Source organism: Melospiza melodia, chromosome 1, assembly GCF_035770615.1.
Source record: "Melospiza melodia melodia isolate bMelMel2 chromosome 1, bMelMel2.pri, whole genome shotgun sequence".
Lineage (NCBI taxonomy): Eukaryota > Metazoa > Chordata > Aves > Passeriformes > Passerellidae > Melospiza > Melospiza melodia.
In genome coordinates, this window is record NC_086194.1 from 14,400,936 (window position 1) to 14,421,681 (window position 20,746).

The 20,746-nt window shown below is 38.6% G+C and overlaps 1 protein-coding gene across 16 annotated transcripts in view; it reads left to right on the forward strand.

Annotated features, from left to right (window-relative positions):
• The window catches only part of PARD3 (par-3 family cell polarity regulator), a 444,307-nt gene that overhangs the window by 295,193 nt on the left and 128,368 nt on the right, over nucleotides 1–20,746 (forward strand). For all 16 annotated transcript variants that reach the window (XM_063148480.1, XM_063148541.1, XM_063148508.1 and 13 more), the window contains 2 exons: nucleotides 3,669–3,896; nucleotides 10,679–10,895. In XM_063148480.1, coding sequence (XP_063004550.1) covers nucleotides 3,669–3,896; nucleotides 10,679–10,895 — 445 coding nt within the window. The remainder of the gene's footprint in view (nucleotides 1–3,668; nucleotides 3,897–10,678; nucleotides 10,896–20,746) is intronic.

The window sequence follows — 20,746 nt, forward strand, 5'->3', positions numbered from 1 at the left end:
GGGGCACAGTGAGTTGTTAAACAGTGCCAGCACAAGGGAGAAACAAAGGATAGGGACAGGGAGCAGCACACAGGCTTGGTGTGATGCCTGTGTGCTCAGTGTCCCCTCGCTGTGCGTGCCATGGAGAGGCAGCTGCACAGTCATGAACTGCGTGGTGGCTGCAGGGCTGGGAGGGCAAGGCCTGGCCCTTGTCCCCAAGGGCTGGGGATGCAGGGAGTGCAGGGACACGTGTGATGGGCAGGGGCTGTGCTTGGCAGGTGACAAAGCCCTCGGGAGATGAACAGGGTGTGGGCACTGGGAGCTGTGAGGAGGATGCATGGTGGCAGTCACGGCAGGAGGAGCGCTGGGATACAGAGGGATGAATCCACCTCAAAGGATATTTGTTAGGGAAATTGTTGGAAAGGGAGATTTTGATAAACTTCAAATTTTAAAAATGATAAAAGCATCCCTTTCATCCTGAGTCATATAAATATGCTTTAGGTAGATGTGTCTTTTCCTCTGCTTTTTTCTACTTTAAATTCTGGTGTCAAAATAGAGGTAGGACTCATTCTGAGCAGATAACGCTTCTGATGATTACCACCAGGGCTGTAAAGGCTGGAAGAAAATGCTGACATTTTTGTGTTTAGAAAACAACGTTTTGATGTGACTCATAAATTTTAAACAGAGTCCTTTTTAAAGAAAGTTTGCTGGTTTTTACCAGATTATGGGTAAACGATTCACTTTCTGATTGGTGAATTCTAGTAATAAATTCGTAACACACTATTTACAGGGACCTAACTGTGTATTTTTAGAATAGTAGCTTTGCTATGAAGTAGCCATAGAAGATAGTGAAGGCATTAAAATATACATAGCTCTATGATCACACTGATAAAATTGCTTGTGAGAGGAGATTTCCCCATTTCAGATTCTGCAACCTGTTCACATTTGTGTTCGTGGCCACCCAAGTTCAATAAATATTCTTATCATTTATGTAATCCATTATTAGTTTTACAGTACTGAACATTAGGTCATATCCCAGATGGGATATCCTTTGGGAAAACACAGCTTACATAAATACAGTTCTCACAAAGGTCTATATTGGGTGTCAGGAAATTGAACTTTTTTTAGTGTTCTTTATGAACACAAATGGGCACATAAATGCCTTCTTTATAATTACTGTTTACAAAAGGAGCCACTCAGTAATTAGGAAAAGATATATGAGCATTTCATTTGGAAGGTTACAAAGCAGAATGTGGAATAAGGAAGTTTACAGTAAGCTGCTATGTAAGAGGACACCCTTTCCTTTTGTATATGAAATTGGATCTGTCAAACAGCTGGTTTATATATGATTGTCCCATTTCCTCTTTTTTTTTCCTCCAAGATGTTGCATTCTTTTTTTTTTCCTGTCTCATAGACAGTTAAAAAAATACAATTAAATACTTTGAAAAGTAAAAAGCAAAATAAAGTCTCATTTCTTGTGTACTGCAGGCATTATTAGAAGAATAGCAGATTTGACCATGGACTAGAAAGTGGACAGTTTTATAGGGCACTGTCTAAATTGAAGTGCTTTTAGTTGGCAGAGAGAATATTCTGTAAAACACTCGCCTTAGACTTCAGGCCATTTTCAGAAGTTTGGCAATTCCAGTCTGCAGTTTGTTTGCACAGCTGGGAAGCCACCAGCCCTCCCTGGTCCCAGCTGGCCCTGTGCTCTGCCCCCAACCATCCTCACAACCCTCAGCTCTCTAATAAATACAGGCTGTGTGTGAGAGGGTGGCTTCTTCTAGGAGATGGGAATTCATGAAGATAAAGGGTCTCATTTGTTGGGGTGCATTATTTCTGACCAAGGGTCCAAGCAGAACCACAGGCTGCTGGGGGAACCAAACTGCAGAGTTGTATAGACCTGGGAGGGCAGATTTTTGGTTTGTTTCTGTTTACAAGTTAATCTTAACAGTAGGGCAGCTGAAGAGAAATACTTTGACAGCTGCTGTTTGAATTTATTTGATCTGAGGGATTTCAGTTTAACGTAATTGCTCAGACTTTTAATAGCGGAATAGAAAATGAAACATTCACTGCCTTGCTTCATCTCATACCAAGGTAACAAATGATGTGGAGGAAATTTGCCATGCTGCTGTTCAGTATCTCTTCTGTGGGGGCAAACAACCCCCTTTTCTCCCCAGAGAATGCTGAACAGTTTTAGTAGAGCAGTAGCAGTTTTCCCCAGTTTAAGGTAACTTCACATACCTTTCATAAAGAACAGTGACAGATGCAGTCTCCCTTCTGTTTCCTAATTTCTTCCAGAATAGGGTTCATCTTCAGAATTTTGTACTATTCTGAGATAAATGTTTAAAAGAGGTAGTTTTCCTTTTTTACACCTTTATTCACACCTACGCTTGCTAATGTACTGTTAATATTGAAAATTCTTGCCTTGGCTCTGTCTCTCAGTGGTGGCTGGCTGTGAAATTTATTTTTGCCAGATAAGGATGCTGATGTCAACTAGGTAAGAGCCTACCACCTGGAACTGTTGTGGTGCCCCAACACTTCTCTTTTGTGCTCCCCTTGGGTAGAGAAAAAGTGCAAATTTCATATTATAGGTGAGGGCTCTGGTCTCATAATTGCAGGAAATGTAGCCATGATGATGATGATGTCCCGCCTCATCTTGCTTTCCACTCCCAAATCCTTTAGAAAATCTAGCTAAGACTTGCACTTCTGAATAAAATCAATAAAATGGGGTGTTTTTTGGGTTTTTTCCCCCTGAAAGATTCTTCCCAGTTTTAGCTTTAGTATGAGGTTTAATTGTGCAGTTGTGGGGTGATTTGCAGTGCGGGTGGTAGTCTTAAGAACAAAGGCTGTACATTTAACCCACAAAACTGAGGATTGAAGGCTGGAAGGAGAAAGGCTGTTGCAGAACACTGCCTGAAGCTTCCTTGGCACATCTCTGGACATGCTGCCCTCTCATCAGTGATAAGAGCTGCCCTCAGCCCCAGCTGTAGTAGTGCTGCCCCAACAATCTCTCCTTGTGAGTGCCAGGAGTGTGTTTATTTGCCAGCTGGGTAACTGGCATTGCCCATCAATAATTCCACAGATTATTGTTAAGCAATTTCACAATCTGAGCAAGTCAGCTGATATTTCTCAGAAGCATTTAATTATGAAGTTGTTAGCAATTTGATGCAAGTCTTTAAAATTCAGACAAACAGCATGTTCCTTGAAGCCAGAGGTCAGGCTACTTTGCAAGACTTTTTTTTACACTAAACATGATAGGAGTCATGCCCATAATCTGCTCTCTGTTCATCAATTGCTAGTACAGAGGAAATTTTCTGCTTGAACCAAAAATAGTTAATTGTTTTGTTAGATGCCGTTAGATATGCATCTGTGCTGCTTGTATGAGCTAAGTTTTTAAAGCCCCTTTATCATTTAAATTGTGTAAAATAATAGTAATGGATGTTGGTCTCTCTTCACTGATTTGAAAAGCCAGACATTGCTAACATTGTCAGTTCCACTGACTGTGACTTGACATACTCATTTGCTTCTGAGACCAACAAATCTGTGGAGAATTCCCTACAGATTATTGAGAGATGATGTGAATAATGTTAAGTGTGTCCCCAAAGACTTTCAGGATGGATATGCATAATCAAGCATGCCGTTCTCAATACTAATTCTAATTACTTTTTCTCCCCCTTTAAATCACTAAGGTTCCCCAACCAGAGATGTGGGGCCTTCATTAGGTCTGAAGAAATCCAGCTCGTTGGAAAGCCTGCAGACAGCCGTGGCTGAGGTGACACTGAACGGTGACATTCCCTTCCACCGCCCACGGCCGCGCATCATCCGGGGGCGAGGCTGCAACGAGAGCTTCCGAGCTGCCATAGACAAATCTTATGATAAACCTGTAGCAGATGATGATGATGAAGGCATGGAAACTTGTAAGTATACTGTTGTTTTGCATAGTGAGTGTTAATGGCATAGGTTAATTCCTTTAGAAAGTGACTAAAGTAGCAGAGCATGATTTTAGAATTTTAAAAGAATGGAACTAACTTCATCAATATTTAGACTTTTTCCCTTCATTTGCTTTAACAGATGGCTGCACTCTGTAGCTTTCTTCCTTTCTGAAATAAGAGAATAAGATTATTGGGAATGTGTTTACTTAAGTTACTGTGAAAATATTCTGTAAAATGGCTAATTAATGTACTAATGTACACTAGAAAAAAAAATTAGGTAGAAAGGCAAACCCACTAAATTGATGTTATGAAAATATAGGCATCTAACTTTGAAATAGCACATTTGTAGTGTTGGGGGGGATAAAAAGAAATCACTGTCCTTTAATTAGAGTGAGTAAGGTTGGCAGATCTAATAAAATATAAAGTTAATGATCAGCTATTACCCACCCTAATGGGCATTCATTTACATTTTCAGTTCTTTAACCCGAAGTATGACCCAACATGTGGAAAATGTCATTAACATAAAAGAATCACTTCAAAGCTAACCTTATCATTATTGAACTATGTAAGAATGGGCTGGTAAAATGACAACTCATATTGAATGAAAATAGTATGAATGGTAAATTACCTCAATCAGGGGTTGTATTAAAATCATTGAATTTTTAACCTTCATGTAGTACTACTTTCAACTTGTCACACACCAGCAGAATTTTTTTTTTAATCAACCTGCAGCTAGTTAGAAGTTTATGAATGAAGATGATGATGGGAAGGTTGAAGTAGTAAAGTATTTATTCTGAATTTAATGAAGGCTTAAAAAGACGTTTTTTGCTCTTTTTAAAGTTTTTTAATTTCAGAAATTTGGTTTCATAAGCATCATTCCCTAATACTCTTTTATAAATTGCTTCTGTAACCACTCATTTTTAAAATACTCTTGGCCTCTTTTTTTTTTTTAATCTGCCTCTTTTTAAGAGTGTTCTGAGGCCACAAGGGAGATCATTTTGCCAGTCACTTTTCTCAAAGGTACCTACAGATGGAATTAATTCTGCTTTGCTTTTCCAGCACATAACAATTTCAGACAGTAGTGAGGCTAAATGCTGGTGTGCTGCTGCTGGCTGTCAATCTATTTCTGGCTGGTAGAAGAATAGGTGTTAAAAAATGTGTAATGATCCTGCTTATTCTTACAAACTGCATGCCTGTGTTCTTTTGGGACATCAGACCATGTTTTTATAGAAGGCCTTGTTGTTGTGAGCCCACTGATAGCAATATCCTGGTTTGAGGCTTCAGATATCCGAAGTTTATCCACAAGTTACAGATGGTTTAACTTTAATTGATCAAAAATATAGCAAAGCTGTTGTTGTGAAGCACTTTCAAGGTGACTATAGGTTTATGAGATTCTGGTAAGGGTTTTTAAGCTTGTTGATGCAATGCATGGAGAGTAGCAAGGAAATATTTGGAGCCCTTTGGATCCTTCACATGGGAGCAGTGGCGTTGTGGCTTAACTCCTGCAGCAGCCCAGCCCCAGGCAGCTGCGTGCTCACTCTCCCACCAGTGGGACTGGGGAGAGAATTGGAAGGGTGAAAGCTGGAAAACTTGTGAATTGAGATATAGTCAGCTTCATAGGAAAGCATAAGCCACACAGACAAGCAAAGCAAAACAATTAATTCACTGCTACCCATGGGCAGGCAAGTGCTCAGCCATCCCCAGGAGAACTAGGCTCCATCATGTCTGCTGTTACTTGGGAAGACAAACACCATCACTCCAAATGTCCCCAACTTCCTCCTTCTACCCTCAACTTAATATCCTGAACATGATGCCATGTGTTCTAGAATATCCCTTCTTTGGTCAGCTGGGGCCGCCTGTCCTGGCTGTGTCTCCTCCCAGCCTCCTACACATCTTCAGCTTCCTCACCACTGTGGCTGGACAAAAAGCAGAAAAGGCCTTGGCTCTGTGTAAGCCCTGCTCAGTAATAACAAAACATTTCTATATTATCAATCCTGTGTTCAGCACAAATACAAAACACAGCCCCATAAAAGCCACTGTGAAGAAAAATAACCCTACCAGCCAAAACCAGCAGAAGCTGGGACCAGACAAAGCCTTCTCACTGAAATCAAAATGTCATGGGGTGAGTCTTTGCCCTCATCTCTGGATGAAGTTGTCTCACACCATGGACCAAGAACCATCTCTTGTCATGAGAGAGCAAGAGCAAGGCTTGTCAGATCCCATATGGTGAAGAAGAGCTGAGCAAAGTGTGACCAAGCTGTATGTGTACAACTATGCATTTTGTTGTTCCACATATGGTAATGAAACATCCAAGAAGTATTTCAGAAATTTCAAGTGCCAGATTCATAGAAGGAGATGAGTAGCAGAGCAAATGTAAGAAGATGATTGGACAGAATTCAGTCCTTGAGGATTTTTGCTTCTCGTGGTGATGGAAGAAGCTTAAGAGCTGTCCCAGCCCTATGTCACCTGCCTTCCTGAAAATGACTGTATCTGCATTAAACCTAAAAGCACTGCAGTCTGCTTCACTTTGTGTAAATTTTATATGGACTTGAGCTTCCAAAGAATTTACCAAATGGTGTCTTCAGCTGGACAAAGTTTGGGCACATATGAATATGTAGGAGTTTAACAATCTGGATCTAATGTAACTAATACCTCACTGCTGCCATAACAACGTTGCCTAAGTTTTTCTGAAATTGTATTTAATTATTCCATAATTGTTTGAAATGAGAATGTGACTTTCTCTCGTTATAAAACCCAGGCAGACATGCTGATGGTTAGTTTGGTGATGCCCTTGAAGTTGGATCCATTTGTCTTGCTTGAATATTTTTGCCTTTCTCCAAGTGTTTCAGTGCTAGAAGTGTTTCTTTGCTTCCAGACAGTGACCCACTTTGGATTAGCAAATAATAGCACTGCAATGTATTGTATAGAGGAGTTCCTAACATGTCATCATTCCATACACAAAAGCCATAAAGAATACAGGTAGCATATGAGACAAAGGGGCTGACTCTTCTAAATATCCTTGGAACAATGTGCTATTAAATTACTAAGTGTAGGATTAAAATCAGATGGCACTGACTGGATCTGAGGTAACATTTTAATTATTTGAGAAGATGTGTGTGAGCTTTAATGGCTGTAAAGAAGGAGCATTTGTGGAAAGAGGTGTGGGTGTTCAGCTGTTACAGATAATTTTGCCTGCTTTTGGGGGGGGGGGCTTTTGTTAATTTTTCCCTTTTTTGTTTTTTTTTTTTGAGTGTTTTTTTGTTGTTGTTTGTTTTGTTTGAGTTTTTTTTTCTTTAATACTTGAAATAGCTGACTAGAAGCAAAATGTTTATCTTTAGTGGCATGAAGAAGAACAAGGAATTTTGGCTGGGAGAGATCAACAAAGCTTTCCAATCTTTTGCTGAATCTTAATTGCTGGAATCTAGGGCTGTATTAAATATCACAATAAGAGGCCTAGAAGCTTAGTGGCAAAATAGTTTCACATTAAGTAGCTTTGATTCCTCATGTGCATCTTTTCCATTTTATGGGCTAATTAGGAGAATAGCGTCATAATACCTGTTTGTGTAGTTCTCCATACTGCAGTGTGGTTCATGAAATGACACTAGTGTTCAGTTTAATTGATGTTTAAAGTATACTCCAATTTAATTTTTTGGCTTCAGCATCCTGAATGGAGAGGCAGGAGGTTGCAGGAAAAAAAAGGAAATAACAGCACCAAAACAAATACATCCTGCGTTTTGCAGTAACCTAATGTCATTACTGCAACATAACAAAAATTAGAAGTTTCATTTGTAGCCTGGGTTTGAATTTTAATTGAGCAGCATTTGCATTTGTTCTAAACACTAGTAATTATGTGTATGTTAATTGCAGGATGACTGCACTGCATAAAAGTAAAACAAGCTTCTTCATGTCGGGTCCTTTTAAGAAAACTGGAAATCTATTTAGTTCAGTGGAGAGACCAGTGTTTACTCCAGGAGAGCAGGCATCCCAGTTCACAGGCCTCAGTCTAAGCTACTGAGTTAATTGCAAGCAAACTGTATGATAGACAAATATTAATTGCAACACTAATGCAGAAAGGAGACAATGTTCTTCATGGAATGTGCAGAATGAATAGGAAGTGGGAGCTTTGTGTCCTGGTTCTGGCCAGGACAGGGCTGACTATGGCCAGGACCCAGAGGTTATTCCATACCACCTCACATCATTTTCCAGGGACAGAGGAAGGGGTCCCTATCAGGTCCTGTAGAGTAGTGGACGGAACAGTCAGGTGTTGTCAGGGGTGAGAACTTGTGTGCCAGTCATTCTTTCCTTTGTGCCAATCGTTCTTTCCTTGTGTGCCAATCATTCTTTCCTTGTGCGCTCTTTTATTCATGGTGTTGCTGTTACTGTTGTTTTTCTTATCTCATTGCTGTTTCCAGTAAATTGTTCTCATCTCAGCCTGTGATCTTTACCTTTTGTGCCTCCAGCTGTCCTCTCCATCCTGCTGCAGGGGCAAAGGGGAAGGGAAGGGGAGTGGGTGGGTGGCACATGTTTTGGAGAGTCTGAGTAGGAGCACCAAACTGGGCAGTTCCCTTCCTAAACACCACAACACACTGTTATGACAAGTTGTTCTGCAACTCAGCATAGCACAGTAAACTATAGATATATATATATTTATATATATATATTTATGATTTATTTAATATATTGTTATGTGAGTATGAACAAACTTAGGTCAAAACTGATTCATCTTTAAAATTCTAGCAGTAAAGTTCCAAGTAAACAGTTGATCTCAAAATTTGTCAGAAATTTCATACTTTTTTTTTTTTTTTGCTAATTATATTCGTTTGCAAGTACAGTCTTTTAAATGTCTAGTTAGAACAGATTGTAGCTATAAATTAACATGTAAAAAATTAACATTTCTATTCCAAAGTGTTTTTCCACAATTCTTTTAATAATAAGTAAATATCATTCCAGACACTGATTAAGAAGCGCTGGGACCAAAAAAAGTACAAGAACAGCTAGTACAGAGGCATGTATAGGACCTATTCATTTCCTAAAATACCATACCATAGATATTAAAACTGTATCTACATTGAGAAGCTCCTGTATCATCTGCTTTACTCATAGCAGTCCTGAATTAAATGCCAAGGCCTGGCCACTCTGGTGGTTTGGACTTGAGAGTGCTAGTTAAGATTCAAAAACAGTTACTAATGTTGAGATGTATCTGGCCTGGTATATTTTTCTTGAAATATATCTGTGTGATCGTCCAGGGCTGGAGAATATTTATAGAAAACTTGATATTTGGTGATTAAGTGCAAAGTCTATTGGACATGTCTATGGATTGTAATATTAAGGAATAAAGAGTATTTTGCAAGCAAGTTTCTGAGAGAGAGAAGACATTATATTGAATGGCTTTCTGTCAGTGATTTGTAGACTTTTCAGGTTCAATGATTTACTTGCAAGGTGAAGATGAATGATGACTAAGAAAAGCAAGTTTATATTCTACAGTAGTCTACAGATGAGAAATTTCTCAAGAATTACACTCTTCTGTTGGCTGTAAAAGTGGTGCTGAGATCTTGAACAATATTAGCAGAATAATATTAAGAAGTAATAAACATAGGTGAAACTAAAAAACATTTTCTTCCTTCTATAAGCCATGACCATTTCAAAATCTTATTGAGTACAAAAATTCTCTTTCTTTTCCATAGACTGTGAATATATAAGGCAAGACTGTGTTTTTTTCAAATTATACTGCCAAAAGTTGTTTGGAGCCTTTGTATTCATTGGAGCTACAGGAGGCAACACTAAGTATGCATCTGTGATCCTAATTGCTGCTTTGTGCAGTCTGTTGGAAAGCTGGGAGATGGTTGGAGCCCTACTTAAATGTGATGATATAAAATGTTAGAACTCATGGAAAGTCCCAGCTTCACAGGGCATGCAGTGCAGTGTTCTGACCCACCAGCTTGAAGTGTTTTATTTCTTTCTTACTAAACTACTGAAGCAGTTTTCAGGTTTTCAGTGGATTTTGTTCTTTTAGAAATTTTTCTTTCAAACTTTCTGAACTACATGTGGGCTGTTAAATCTAACCTTGGTTGTGCTTTAGGACTCCTGGTCTTGGATTAGAAACAGAGAAGGAACATTTTATCTGCCCTTAAAGTATTTTACTTGTTCCACTGGATGAAATCTCCCCACCTCAACCTCCCAGGCTGCCCCATCTCAACCAAGAATAACACCAAAAATAACAATCATGGTGCCTGATGTGTTCTAAATGGCTCCAGGAAATGAAGAAGCATAACAAAACTATTATGTTACTTGCAGAAGGAAAAAAGCCTATTATGGCTTGCATTGAGGTTTAACACTCCCTAATGACTTTCATATTTTTATGAGAATATAACTTAGAATTTATGGACAAGGCATGCTGCACTGGTGTTGTTACTTCTTGCAGATATTTCTAAATCTCTCCTCAACTGATTTAGATACTGAAACAAAATGGACCAATTACTATCACTTTGCTAATTCTCTTTATTAATCCATACCTTATCCAGAGTACCCATAAAGTGCAAATTGTGTTTTGCAGAATGGTCTGCAAAGGTGAATTCCTTGCTTTTATGAGTTTAATACTTCTAATGAACACTCTTGGAAAACCATGTAAGCAGATAATGATTTTTTAAAAAAAGAGTTTATTGTGGTTTTGCAAATATCCTGCTTCAAAATATGTTATGGAATATACCAAAAATCTGCCCTTTTTGTTTGTTCTTATGTCACTGATGTTTCTTAATATGTGCTTTCAGTGGAGGAAGACACAGAGGAGAGCTCAAGATCTGGGAGAGAATCTGTGTCCACAGCAAGTGATCAGCCATCCCACTCATTAGAGAGACACATGAATGGAAGCCAAGATAAAGGTGACAGAAAAAAAACTGGAAAGGAAAAGAAGAAAGATCGAGATAAAGAGAAGGATAAAATTAAGGCAAAGAAAGGAATGCTGAAGGGCTTAGGAGACATGTTCAGGTAGGTACTTTGCAATCAAATGTAGAATGAATTATAAAAAGAAGTTTGTTTTTCTAATTAGTCATTATTGTAAATTCTTGCTGAGGCCGTATTTTACTATGCAATTCCATACACAGTGTATATAGGCTGATCTCTCAATTTTTGAGTCTATGGATGGTGTCATAAAGGAGAAGCAGCTCAGAATGAAAGAGAAGGAGATGGCTGGCAGGCCAAAGGAAAAGAAAGGCAAAGAAAAAAGTAATTTTAAGCCATGGACTGCTTGGTTTTGACAGAGTCTTTGGTGATGTCTAAGGCACATATCCTTTGACAACTCAAAACATTGGGGATTTTGTTTTATTTTTCCCCTTTAATGCTGTACCCAAAGCTTATGTGTTGCTAAATGAATGTTTTTCTTTGCTTTACTATTAAGACTATTGGTATCATGAAGGCAGGATGTGAAAGAGATTAATCAGTTTGAGACTGAGAAACAGCGTGCTTCTCTCGAGGAAGACAGGATCTAAGGTTGTGTGCTCTGAGAATCCATAGAGAACGGGTCAGTGAAAGACCTGATTTACCAAACACTGAGTTCTTTTTAAAGGAGTCATCTGTCCAGTAGACATGAGTGAGCAGAAAGGAGCACACTGCTGAGGTACACCCTGCTGTTGTGGGTAAATGTTGTAACATGACAAACATCTTTGATCACTTGTGGAAAGGGGTGAGAGAGCAAGAAAACCAGTCCTTCTTTTAGCCAGCTAGAGTAAATAAACACGTTTCGAAGAAAAAGCATTATTAAAAAGTGTTTGTTTTGTTATTTAGTTTTAAAGTGAGGTACTGGTATTATTTTAATTATTTATTAATGATTCTACTCTGAAAGTGTATAAGAGGAGTTTCAGTTAACTTTCATCCCATTGCTTTCTTTATCCTGTAAAATATTAGTTTAACGTGTTGTAACTGCACAGGTTCTTGAGAACTGTTCTGTGACTGAGAATGATATTATGAGAGTAATAAGTAGAAAAAGTGGTTAATTAGGAAAAAAAGTAGTTAATTTGAAAATATTGTTTTGAAATCTGCTTTAGGAAACACTAAATAATAGCAGGCTCTTAGACAGTGTATGCCATAGAACAGAAGAAGAATTGTAGGAGATTGTCCCACATGTCAGGTAGGAAGGGAGTCCTTCAGCCTGCAAAGCCCATGGGGATGCCCTTATCCTGTGGATATTTGCCTGCCTCAGTTCAAGCCTGGAGCAGGGCATGGCACCCCACTCTGGCAGAGTGTGGAAGGCAGGAGATGTGAAATGCTGACTGGTTCTTTTCTGCACTCTGTCATTTTTAAACAGCAGAAATGCCAGGTAAAATTGAGGCACAATATGCATGATAAATCCTATAGGCTCTGAGTAGTAGCATCTTGGATACTTTGAGTGTTGTCTTGTGAGTTCAGTCACAAAGTTTTTACAGCATCTAGAAAACTTGGGCAGCTCCATGGGCTAGGCAAGGTAACCTTTTCTGTGTGCTTGATAGAACACTTCTGAAATGTCTAATTTGGAAACAACACTAATTTGAGTGATAGGATGATCCAATGCTTTGTTGTTTGCTCTTCATAACAGTCAACATTTTCTTGAGGTTTTTTTCCTTCACTACCATTTCTGAGTGAACTTTACTTTTCAGTCTCTGCTTAATTAATGTGAGAGCTGTGCTATCTGGATATGGCTGGCTCCTCCTGGATCTGTAAATTAGCTTGCACCTTGTCAGCCCACACAAGAGAGGTGTTCCTGGCAAGGAAGAAAATGCTGATTGAGAGAATTAAGCATTATGTCTCATTTCCACTTGGTGCTTGATTTGCTTTGTTGACAGGCTTCTCAATAATGTTTGAGAGAAGGGCTTTGTTATGTCTGCAAAATAAGCTACTACTTCTACCTATAACATGTTTTGTTTTTCTGTACATTTGACATATATCATAGATATCAAATAATCACTGAAAGAAGTTGTGTGATAGAAAATAATGATGACAGTAACATTTAAAATTCAAACCAGGATCAAAGCATAATTGGATGTTTTAGTTCTGCACAACGTTGTAATTTATTTGTTATTCTTTTTCTTTTCTCCTTTTTCACTTTTTTATTCTTTTTCAGTGCTCTAATTTTTAAAAAATATTTCTTCATTAGGTTGTATGGTCAAAAACACTTGTGGGATGAAGTTGCTATTAACTGACACTTTATTCCAAAAAGTATGTCTGTATTTAGCCAAAGGGCTTTTCATTACCTGTATGCAAACTGGCATCTCATAAAGAAGAGTCTGTGTGATGTATAAAAATAAGTCTCCTTGTGTTCAGTAAAAATCTTAGGATTTACTGCTGGAATCTTCATTAAACTCTACTGTGAGATGGAAAGTCTCACTAGAGAACCCTAAGTTACCTTTATCCTTCAGCATCTAGTCATCATTTCCAAGAAATCCCTGGATGACTCAGACAAGAAGTCAAAATCATAAGTAAATCTTCTAAACACCTCCATTGTTTTGCTGCTTGTAGTAAAGAGGATTGACAGAATCTTGGTGTAGAGCTGCAAACTGCAAAACTGTGTGGCTCTGGCACACACAGCTCCTGGTATTTCTAGAGACCTTTGCTGGCATTGGGCTGTGGACAAGCTGGAAGTTCACCTTCTGACTGTGACATAAATCTGCCTGAGCATATATGTGTTTCAAGCTGACACTTCAGGACACAATGGATTATTTAACTGTGCCATTTGGCTGAGAATTCTTCTCACAAATGAAAATAGGACGAAGTTAGCCTAGAAAAGTGTTGAGCAGAAATATTGGTCTATTGGAGGAGAGGCAGGTGCTTTGCTTAAACCTGAATCTGTTTGTTTTATCTGAGTATTGGAATCATTCTTGTCTTAGCCTTTCAGGAGGATCATGTGCCAGATCCTGTGGCTTGTGAAATGCTGTGCAGTTCCTCCTTCTTCAGTCAGAGGGTGCCTGGATGGCCACTGCCAGCTGAGCAAATAGCTTTTGGGAAGCTGAAATGAAGTTCTGCTAGCTTTTTTTCTCACTGCTGAGAAGCCTTCATTGAATATATGTATTGACATCAGAAGTTTATAAAAATCTGTATGCTTCTCCAAATGCAATATGAAATATGTTTACTCATTTTGAGTCTGATTTTATTTTTAAGTAGAGATTTTGTTTCTTGATAAAAATTAACCTGACAACACCAATCACTAGTTGAAGAAGTTATTATAGTGCTGCCTTAAGAAAGAGTCTTCACAGTTTCAAAGAGTGTGCCTGTAATTAGTGCTGGTAGATGCACATTAATTTAATGTGTCTCTGTGTTGTGCAATTCTTTGACATTCCTCTCCTGAGAGAGAAAAACGGTATATGGTGCATTTTTCCTCTTCCTTTTGCCCCTATTGTGTACAGAGTATTTCTATGAAAGTGGATCCCCAGAGGATATGAGAGAGGAAGATTTGAGATGTTACATATGAAGATTTTGGATGATGATGAAATGACACATCTGCTGTGGTGCTGCTGATCACTTACAGTCCCTTTACTTAATTCATGCTTCTTCCCAGTGTGCAAGCTTGGATACGGTTGTTAAATGGGTGACTGAACTGATGATGTAAAATATGTCCAGCAAGTGGTCAATCTCAGGACAGGATATGTCTGAGGAATAACATCTTTAGGTGAAAATGAACTTCCAAGACATCGAGAATAATGAGGAGAAAGAAGCAGCTCTGGGTTTCCAAAGGCAGGAAAGGGAATAGTAGGGAGACTAAGCTAGCTAGTCATGTCTTGCTAAAAATATCTGGGGACAGTCATTGCCTGATAAAAAACCCCTAAATCTACTGAAACAATTAACCCTTGATATGATTGGAGAAAAATGGCTTTGAAAATTCATAGGGTATGTTTAGATTTGTGTGGGGAGCAGATGATGAGAACAAAAGATGGGGAATATGACTTGTGTCTTAATCTTGGGTTTCATCAAGAAATATCTGCATCAGTTTTGGGGGTCATTTATGGAATGGAGGTAATGTAGTTTGAAGCATCTGTGGATAAATATGTTATATTAAGTAAATAAATTTTCTACCATAGGAATTAGTACCTGAGTCACACATAAACCTGACTTTGCTGGAGTCTTTTATGGAGAACATAAGCACTGTGTATTGAGCTTCACAGAGCCAGACTGTATGCTCAAAATTAATCATATGCATAAATGTTTTTTGTATTGGAGGTTGCACATTTTAAGATCTGGCCTGTAATATTGATGGAGATGTAAAGTCATAACATATGGTGATCCTTAATTCCCATTTTAAGTGTTGTAGCACATAGGTGGGTAAATCAATGCACTGAATAACCAATGCAAATGTAATATCCCCAGATTACCATTAAAATCTAATCCTAATTGGATTTAATTACATTTAAAATGATTACTGTGAGCCTTGCAGTGTTGCATCTTCCAGTTCTATGAGAGGAATTAGATAATTCAGTTTGCAACCTTGTTTAGCTGAAATCAGATATACTGCTGGCTGGTTTTATCCCCCCACACAGCTGTTTCCAAGGCGCACTGGACATGTCCAGATTTATAAACATACTATTTGTAGATCTGTATTACACATTTCAACCACATGAGCTATCTGAGACCACTGACTAGGCATTTGGGAGAATAACCTATGTGGATTACTGTTGCTTGTTACATGACTTCCTTGTATTGCCTATTCTGGTTTTCATTTAAGTTTTCTCATTGTAATGTCTGTGAGGAGATGAAAAGCAACTCACAAAGGTTATACCACTGATTTGGTAATAACCTTCTTTCTCTTTCATTTAATAGCAATCTTCAGACTTTTAACTGAGCACAATAACTAAAACATGTCAGAGTTGTGTAAAATACTGTTGAATTATATCCTAATCAGCAGGACTGGCAAATACTTCGAACTTGATAAAACAAAATCTGTGGTCTGATTTCTATCATTCAGTAGCTTAAGATGCAGCAATAATGACATTTTCCTTGGAAGCATGACTAATAGGACTTTGTATTGGTGAATGACACTTACTGATATATGGCCTTAATAGAAAACATGAGAATGAGCTCTGAAAGTTAGAGGGTTTTTTTTCTTGAGTGCTCATGGAATAAAACACGATAAATCTTGAGCCTTGGAACACAGAGGAGGAGGTTGGTGCTTAAACACCCATCAGCTGCATCATTTCAAACTTGGAAGCTCATTGTGTGCACACTGAGTTGTGCCTGTTTTTGCTAATGCTCATAATGAGAACGCTGCCTCCAGCTTGTGCTGCTTGTGCTGAGACTTCCATCAGAAACGCTGAGCTGGGTCGTTGGTCAGGTAAATGGAATCTGGGGTCATTTGTGCTCTGGTTTTTGCCTGCTGCTATTACAAGCCAGCTGGCACAACTGTCATTAAGTCCACATCTGCTTCCTCCCTTCTGCCACCAGCTAGAAAATGCATGGTTTACTGTAATCCTGGATGCAGGTCTAAGCAGGATATCCTTTCACTTTAGAGGAGGAGCACCGACCTCATCCTCTCGGCAAGTTGGACACTGTTGATGCACCTTTTCTGTGCTCCTCTGGGCTACTTTGTCCCAATCCATTTTCAAAGTTTCAGCTGGCCATTGGGACACACAGCATCAGAAGAGCCTTTCAAATCAAATCAGCCATGCAGCAAATTGTCATCTTTGATGCAGCCGATTACCCAGGACTCTTACAAGGGTCTTTCAAAGCATTTTCATATTCTACACTTACTTCTTTCCAATTAAAACTAAATAAGGGACTGAAAGAGATAAGCTTGGTTGGAAATAACTTTTCTTTTTTGGAAAGATAAGCAGTGCTCCTTGCTTTCTCTGTGCATTTCTGCCTGCTGCTGGATGGAGGCAGTTGCTTTGAGGAGAAGTGTGTTTCATTGCTTGCAGCCCCGAGCACACCCGCTTTAGACTAAGATGTCATTGGGGCAGGGGCTAGTGGAATGGCAAATTTATGTTTCTGAACCAAACAAGTTCACATAATCTGTCAGGGATTTAAGGAATGCAGCTTCATTAAGTGGTTAGTAAACTCTATGACTTTTAAACGAAACACAGAAAGCAGTGGTATGCAATTGTGCAAGGGAGATTTGAAGTGGGAGATTAACATAATCGCGTGTGGCTTTCTGGTTTGTCACTCTGACAGAAAGCAGGGATTTTGCTCTGTGTGTTCTTTACTCTGGATTTTCCCAGAGTAAATCTTGAACTTATAAATCTGATGATGGTATAGTGTATGGGGGTTTGGTTGTTTTGGTTTTTCTTTTTAAATTTCAATAGAATCAGGGCTCTTGTTTCTAACATCCAGAAGTAAGTGTCAGGATGACTTGTTACTAGAGATGAGTTCATAGTGGCTGCTAACATATTCTCCCAGTGTTCTTCCTTTGCTTGTCAGCGACTTTAAATAGAGAACCTTTGACACCTTCAGCACTGTCTTTGCCTGCAAAGCAAGCGAGGGAGGCAGGCAGGGTGACAGCTGAGCCCCCCACCATCCTGCCCGGCGTTCTGCACACTTCTCTTCCAGGCCTGCTGGATGAATATAGAACACAAGTGTCAAGGATGACACCTTCTTTATAATCTCTGCAAAGCCAGCCTTTTCAGGGAAGAATTTGTTGACAGTTCAGGGATTCAAAGTCAATTTCAGTTTAAGCTCATATAGAAATAGGAGTTTTTCTTCCACCTCATGTGATAATTGAAGACTAAATAGGCAGTGCCCTAGTCCATAATGAAGCATCATAAATAAATACTGTCTTGATACATGAATTATTTGCTAGGTGAAAAGCCCTGTTAATGACATTTGTTTTGTTATCTCTTGGAAAGCTTCTTTAGAGGTTTAAGTCACTACTGATAGTACCTGTACATTGGTATATATTGTGGATGCTGTAGATTATGTTTTTAAAGCAGACTCATCTTTGAAAATCCTTTTTAAAAACAGGAATAGGAATGTTGACTTAGAGGAAAATGAATGCAACTCAATATAGTTTTTTATCTGGGATGACATAGGTGGTTAAGTCACATTTTCTTAAGGTACTGAAGTTGGCAGCTGCAGGACAGCTGATCCTTTTCTAAAAGGCAAACCTCCAATTTACCACTTTCAGTCCCCAGGAGCAATGATTTGTATTTGTGCTGTGTTGGCAGGCTGATGCCTCCTGTTTAGATGTTAACTTGTCCTACTATTGTGCAAAGAAATAGTCATTGAAGACATAATTATGCAACCCTTCAGTGAAAATGGCAAAATGGGATTAAGGCAGTGTATAATTTCTGGAATAGAATACACTGGCACAGAAGTAGTTGGTGAGCACCTGTGTTTCCCTGAATGCAGTAGGAAAATAGTAGGTATAAGGCTTTCAGAGGCCTTATTTAGGCTTTTAAATTGTTGCTTCAGGAAAAACTAAGAGGAACACAAGTTCTGGAGAAAGAATAAGAGAGAGGGAAATACTAGAAACACAGTGACAATGGGGTATAGAAGTTGTATTTCCCCCACTTTGAATCTGTTGATGACTTCTAGAGGAAAGAAAAATAATCATAAGGAACTGAAGAGATATCCAAAGTACTGCACTCAGTGATTTGAGCAAGAAAGGTTTCCTGCTTGGTTCATCTCCTCCTCACAGCAGCCCAGCTTCAACTTTTCATCAGCTGAGTGTCATGGCCAGTTTATTTTCAAATATCTCCAAGGATGGAGAGTCACCAGCCTCTTTCAGCAACCTGTTCCAATGCTTAACCACACTCCTGGTGAAAAGTATTTGTCCTTGGTAAGATAGGAATGAGAGACACTGCATAATTGCTGGTACAAAAAATGTGAATCAACCAGCATGTACTTATGCTTCTCATGAATCAAGAACATGTGCATGTACAATAAGATTTTCATGCAAAAAAATGATATTTTAAAGGACCTTGTGTTACCCTCCGGGACTGCTGCCCTCACAGGACCCCAAGAGTATAGGAGGTAACATACCTGTATTTGAGACTCCTTACATTCATGGCATGCTAAATATTAAGGAATAATTTATCTATAAAGAGGGTTTTTGGTGTTTTTTCATTGTGTTTCCAAGCATCTTACTCCAAATTGTCTTGGACTGGCAACTGTTAGGATACTTAGCTGATTGTCTGATGGGGTAATAGTGTCTTATAAGATTCACTGAGCCAGAAAAGGTGATTATTTTCTGTGGAACTGAGGAAGAAACAGTTGACAGGAATCTTTCTTTCTACTGTTTCGTGCTACACCAGAAAATGTCACCTGTTTTTTGTTAAATATCTAAAATTAGTGTTGCATTAATGCTGATATTTTCCATTTTCATCCCAAAGTACATATATCAAGTAAAACCTCAGGCATTTGTAGTTCAGCCAGTCACAAAAGGAGGAAGTTTATTTTACTTTTGAAGGGGGAGAAAGAGTTCTTTTTAATTCCACTCATGTTTGGCTGATTCCTTAGGATTTAATGTCAAAGTATAAGAATTTGGTCACACAAGAGTTAAATGACACCCAGGAATTCCCTGTATCCCAGTACTTGGACACTGAGCAGTTGTAGCTCCCAAGGCTGGGATACCAGAACTGGGTGACCAGGTGTTCCCAGGGCTTCAGGGATCTGTAGCTCAGGGGTTTCTTGAGACACTGCCTTTGTGCTCAAGTACAAAATACAATGTGTGCACATATTCTGTTCTGGGCAATTTGTCCTGTTACTGATCATTTGGGGTATATTTACCTAATTCCAAAATACTACAAAATTTGAGGTATGCCATATACAGAAATGTCTCTTAGAGATTGTGTAAATGACTTTTTTATCAAGGAGCTGCTTTTGCATTTCAAGTGCCCAGGCCTGATTGCAGTGCACTGCAGTAGATCTGGCTCATTATGTCAGCATTTTATGGCACTCAGGTAAGCATGTTTACAAAGTAGCAGTAAACCTTTTTGATGTGCAATAACATTTCAGTAGTTAATGTAGTGTTCCACTGTGTATTAAATTTTACCACTTCTGGGCAAACTTACAATAAGCAGAAGTGAAAGAAAGGGCTGTAGATGTTTATAAAATAGACCCTACTGGAATGAATTCAAGAACTGGTTTTATAGTGTATGTTTGGTCTAGCTGATGATGTGGTTAACAGTAAATTTTGAAATGTTTGCTTTTGCAGAAGATACATTCTTAGTTTCTATGAATGTTAACACTTTTTTAAGAACTTTGTTGCTATCAGTCTTGTAGCTCCAAGTCCAAAAAGGAAAAAGAACATAGTATAGTTTCATGAAACTACTTGTTGAACTTGACTCGTTTCAATAAATATAACAGCCTACTACTGATAGGCTGTTTTAAAGAGTTTATAGGTCATGTTAAAGTATGTTGGAAATGCTGTATTGGTAGAGAAATTCTCTGTTATAAATAACTAGTCCAGACAATATTAACTGATTATTAACTTTGCAAATTTAGCTTTGTCAATGAAATCTGCATAATTAGTCCTAATATTTTTTGGGCTTGCAGTACAAAAACTCTTGGAGTTTAGCAAGCTGCTTAAACTTTCAAGAGGAACTATTTTCTCATTTTAAAACTAGGGTAGTACCTTGTCCATGCTACTGTCTCCAGGGGTTTTGATGTCATAATGTTTCCTGCATTATATAAATATGGAATATATGTATGCTAAAAACATATGCTAGAGCTCCCAGATACTGGTGTTGAGTGTACTTTGAAGGTGGATGAATGCTGGATGGATGTTGGAGAGATGAATCACTGGAAATGTATGTAGTTTCCTTTTTCGTGCTATGCTGTTATAAGTAGTGCTTGGTAAAAAAATGTCTAATCAGTGACAAAGTTTATGGATTAGCTTTAAAGGATCTGAAAAAGAAGATTAAAAAACAAAAATGCATCTAGAA